Source organism: Artemia franciscana, chromosome 9 (genome assembly GCF_032884065.1).
Source record: "Artemia franciscana chromosome 9, ASM3288406v1, whole genome shotgun sequence".
NCBI classification, from domain to species: domain Eukaryota; kingdom Metazoa; phylum Arthropoda; class Branchiopoda; order Anostraca; family Artemiidae; genus Artemia; species Artemia franciscana.
In genome coordinates this window covers 13,345,107-13,350,393 of record NC_088871.1, presented here as the reverse complement: position 1 = coordinate 13,350,393, position 5,287 = coordinate 13,345,107, and the positions used below count along the sequence as shown (strand labels likewise).

The 5,287-nt window shown below is 37.0% G+C and overlaps 1 protein-coding gene across 1 annotated transcript in view; it reads left to right on the top strand.

Annotated features, from left to right (window-relative positions):
• Window positions 1-3,075, top strand: part of LOC136031026 (superkiller complex protein 2-like) — a 3,206-nt gene extending 131 nt beyond the window's left edge. The window contains exon 1 of the mRNA XM_065710211.1: window positions 1-3,075. This exon is cut by the window's left edge and continues 131 nt beyond it. Within this exon, the coding sequence (XP_065566283.1) occupies window positions 1-2,917 (2,917 nt within the window). The 3' untranslated portion in view covers window positions 2,918-3,075.
• The last annotated feature ends 2,212 nt before the right edge of the window (window positions 3,076-5,287 follow it).

The window sequence follows — 5,287 nt, the reverse complement described above, 5'->3', positions numbered from 1 at the left end:
AGCTGTTGATTTTGACACTATGGTTCCAAACCCTGCATTCAAATGGAAGTTTGAGCTTGACAGCTTTCAGAAACATGCTATTCTTAAATTGGAGAAAGGTGAAAGTGTTCTTATCGCTGCACATACATCTGCAGGGAAAACAGTAGTTGCTGAGTATGCTATTGCTTTATCTCGGAAGCATAAGATGAAGACATTTTACACTTCACCTATCAAAGCCTTGTCCAACCAGAAATTTAGAGAGTTTAGAAGTACTAGTGAAGACGTCGGGATTATAACAGGAGATGTCCAGATCAATCCAAATGCGAGTTGTGTTATAATGACGACCGAGATTTTAAGATCCATGCTGTATAATGGGCAAAGTTCAGTTCAAGACCTAGAATGGGTCATATTTGATGAAGTTCATTACATGAACGATTCTGAACGAGGTGTCGTATACGAAGAAGTCTTAATTCTTTTACCAGAACACGTGGGAATCATCATGTTGAGTGCCACTGTTCCCAACACCTTGGAATTTGCGTCATGGGTTGGCATGACGAAGAAAAGAAAGATTTATGTTATAAGCACACCGAAGAGGCCTGTACCTTTGGAGCATTATTTATATACAGGACAATCTAGAAAATCACAGGAGCACAAATTTCTTATTTTAGGAGCTGAGGGAACTCTACTGCGTAAAGGCTATTTAGATGCTGTAGAGGCAAAGAAACCAAAAGAGAAATTCCATAGTCAACAGAAAGACACTGGAAAAGGGGCTCTTGGAGGGGGTAGACGAAATTATGATCATAGATGCAATAAAAAAGAAGACAATAAGGTTAAAACACCACAGCGCCAAAAGCAGCTTTGGATTCGACTAATCGATCATCTTCGTTCCGAAGATAAGCTCCCTGTTATTTGTTTCACTTTGTCAAGAGATGAATGCGATGAAAATGCAGACTTATTGGCTTCTGTTGACTTGACAACAGCAGACGAAAAAGAAGAAATTTCTCGATTCTGGCAAAAATGCCTGAAAAAACTCAAAGGCTCAGACAAAAAGCTTCCACAAGTTACTGAAATGTCAAGTCTGCTGAACCGAGGAATAGGTGTCCATCACAGTGGAAAATTGCCAATTTTAAAAGAAATTGTTGAAATGCTGTTCCAAGCTGGGAAGGTTAAGCTGCTATTTGCAACTGAGACTTTCGCAATGGGAGTAAATATGCCTGCTCGCTCAGTAGTTTTTGACGATATAATGAAATACGACGACAATGGTCGAAGACAATTGCTGCCTTCAGAATATATACAGATGGCTGGACGTGCTGGAAGACGAGGTTTAGACTCTACTGGCACTGTTCTAATATTATGCAAAGATAATGTGCCGGAATTGGAAAGCCTTCATAAAATGATGCTCGGAAAACCTCAAAAATTAGAATCGCAGTTTCGTGTGACTTATTCGATGATATTGAATTTACTGAGAGGAAAACAATTAAAAGTTCAAGACATGATGAAACTAAGCTTTAGTGAGGTTCATTTTCGCTCAAAAATCGAACAACTTGAAAAGGAAATGAAGCAATTAGAGATCCGCCCAAAACTTGACTGTAACACGTGCTCAGATGTTGAAAGCTTATATGAAGCTGCTAGAAAGTATCTAGAAAAAAAAGCTGAAGCGTATAAGCTTGTTTTACACCCCCAAGTAATTAAGGCATTGAAACCTGGACGCTTTTTAACAGTCGTCGACGATGAATGTGTTTTAAAAGTTGGTCTCCTTCTAGATGTCAATAACCTTTCTAAAGAGCCCATTTTTAAGACTTTAGTCCTCCGTGGGAGCAGAGAAACAAAGAGAGAAAACTCAATGAAAAAAATAGATAAAACCAGACCGAAATCTGCCCTAACACCAAAAATGGTAGCCCTTGTAAAACATACATATTTTGTTCCACATGGTCGGGACGGTGACGTTTTATCTTTGAAGGTAGAAGACATTGCAGATGTTACCAATTTCACCCTAAAAGTAAATTGCAAGGCCATATTAAATGACTGGAACACAAAACCGAAGGAAGATTCTCCTTGTTCTGAATTTGTGAAAGCAGTTGATGCCTTATTGAGTATGTCAAAAGATCCCAACTTCAGTTCTCTTAATTTGGAAGAACATTTAAAACAGAAAAATTACGACATGGTTTTGAAATTGCAGGACTTGCAAAAAATCAAACCAAAGTATGAGGATTTCAATTGTTACTTGTGCTCATCTTTTTATGACCATTGGAATTTCACTGTACAAGAGCGAGAAGAATACAAACGGTTAGCTTACCTCACTTCGGACGAGCGTCTTGGTAATTCAGCAGAATATGCTGCAAAATTGAATGTTTTGAAATCTTTCGAGTATGTTAATTCGGATAACGTAGTTCAACTGAAGGGACAGGTAGCGTGTAGCATTGGAAAACAAGAATTAATGCTGACCGAGTTATTATTCCACAATATTTTCACCGATTTACCAGAAGAAGATATTGCAGCATTACTATCATGTTTAGTTTTCAATCAAAAGCCTACTTCTTCTCAAAAGGAAATGGCTTCTAAGATGGAGCCAAACCTTACTCCTTCTCAAAAGGAAATTATAGAGCGCATTCAAAAGTTAGCAACGGACATTGGTGAAACTCAAAAACGCTTCGGTTTACTAGAAAATGTTAATGACTATGTTGATCAGTTTCAATTTGGCCTAGTTGAGGTGGTTTATAGATGGGCGATGGGTGAGTCATTTAGAGAAATTATAGAACTGACTGACGAAAAGGAAGGCTCGATAGTAAGAGTGATACAGCAACTTGTAGAGACTTTAGAGGATATTCGTAAAGCCGCTCAAATTCTTGGTAATCCAACACTCGAAAGTAAGATGGAGGCTGCTTCAACAAAAATAAAGCGTGATATTGTTTTCCAAGGCAGTCTATATTTAGAGTGAACTTAGTACAAGTACCTGACTAGACCAGTATGTATTTTGATATTTGTTTTGTGTCTTGAAAAAGGTGACTATAGTGAGCATGGACTTCCTCTTACAGTTAGTCTTGAATTGGTATGTCTCCAGTTTTGTACCATGTAAAATAAACCATATGTTTCTTATTTTTTTATAAGGATTTAATTAGGATTTAGTAAGGTTTTGATTTATTTTGTAAACATCGGTAGATGGTTTCTTATTTTGTGATGGAAATTCAGTAGAATGGAGGTGTGTAATCTGTAAGCTTTTTGTCTTAGAAAAATTCTTCTAAAATTCAGCAAAACGTAGGATTAAATTGATTATTTTAACGGGTTGATACCCACAGTATTTTCACAGTTACATAAAGTATCACAACGTAAGAATATACAGAAAATACTAGAACAGGAAATTTTTCGTGAAGCTAGCGCATTTCGCATAGGTTGACATCATTTATCTTATAGTTTTGTTCTTCTATTATAATCCTTATGGAGGATTACATTGTCAAAAAGGTCTTAAAACTAAAAATATTCTAATCATCTCTACTACCGCTTATTTATTAACTGTCTGTATGAGTCTGCATGAAATATAACTTATTCAAATATGTTCCAATCAAAAATGTTTCAGGAATTAAACAATAAAAAGCAACCCTCCTCGCTAGCACATACATTTTTCAAAACACATCCGATAAAAAATATTAGATAGCCACTTTCTTCAACATAGTTGAGTGGCCCAGAAGCTACTTATCTAGGGATATTTTTGAATGTCAACTCCCCCATAGTTATGCAACGTGCCAATTATGCCTTAAAACAAAAAATGTGCTGTATGTATGCTGGCTGCCAATAAGACATCTCAGCGCAATCCAAAAGACCAAAATAGAATTTTATCAAATTCGCAGGCAGGGTTCAGAAAAAGATAAAGTCAAATATATCAGATTTTTGTTTTATTAGGAATGATTAGGAAACAGGCTAGAAGAAAAAAGAGCAGGATATTTGTTGCATTTTTTGGTTTAAAAGGGTAGTTTGATTGAGTGGGTAGAAACTTAATGGTAGAGTCGTTGTACCTAGGGCTACCAAGCGTATTTGTTAAGATTATAGCATCTATTTAAAATGTAGTTAAGATTGTAGTACGGGTAGGCAAGGATTTATGTAGGGTTATTAGGGGTAGACTTGGTGTTACGCAGGGATGTATAATTTCCACACGGCTATTTCCATTGTATATTAATTATTTTGAAGAATATTTGATAGGCAGAGGCGCCCCAGTAATTAAGTTTTCAAGTGCAAGCGTTATGGCATTATTTTTTACGGATGACATAGCATTAGTAGTGGAAAGTCAAGAACATTTGAAACAACTGCTAGGTGTAGTATCTTTTTATTTTAGGATGAAGAAACTAGTATTAAATGTAAAGAAGTCGGTGGTTATGATTTTTAGGAAAAGTGGAGAAGAGATAGATTCGCAGAGTCAGTTTACTGATGAAGGTAGTACACTAGACCAAGTAAGTGAATTTCACAGTACTTAGGTTGTAGGCTATTATCAGATGGGAAATGGAAGAAACATCTCAAAATGGTAGAAAGTAAGGGAAATAGAATACTAGGATTGTCTGTTTTTAATGCTAGGGTTAGATCAGCTTTGCATTACGGGGCAGAGCTTTTGGGGGAATAATAAGGGGTTAAATTTAGAAAGAACGCAGTTGAGGTTTTTAAAGCGTATGTTAGGCCTTGATAATAAGTTTAATGGGTTAGTACAGAAAGAGGATATAGGAATAAAGTGTATGAGAAAGAGTAGATTAATTAGTATGGTTAAATATTGGGAAAGGGTGTCATCAATAGATGGTAATAGGCTAGTCAAACAAGCATTTTTAATGATGCTTCAAGATAATAGGAAGGATTCGTGGCCAAATCAGGTGAACAATATATTAGACCGTTCAGGGCTAGATAATTGCTGGAATGTGGGATGAGGGAAAGGGGATAGGAGAGAGGGTAGGGACTGTATCTAGGTTTGTTTCTACTAGGCTAGAACCTCAGGAGGTTCAGGTTTAGCAAGCTGAAAAAGACACCTCGCAGTCCCTTGGGATAGAGAGCTGGAGGTGAGCAGAGGTCAAGGAGAGCTGGGGTGAAGAAATTTACCTAAGAATGGGATTGTTTCCAGAAGATTTGAAATGTGTAATGTATGTAAGGAGAATTTTTTATGCCTCTTTGAGAACAAAGGAAATATTTAGGGAAAAATAGATTGAGGGATAGTCCTGTCAGTTGCCCTCTCTGTGGAGAGATGGATGAGTCTTTATATCATTTTTTAGGGGATTGTTGGGAGTTGAGGGAATTGCGCTTGGATATATTTGGTATGGAGGTCGGGGGAGGGAAG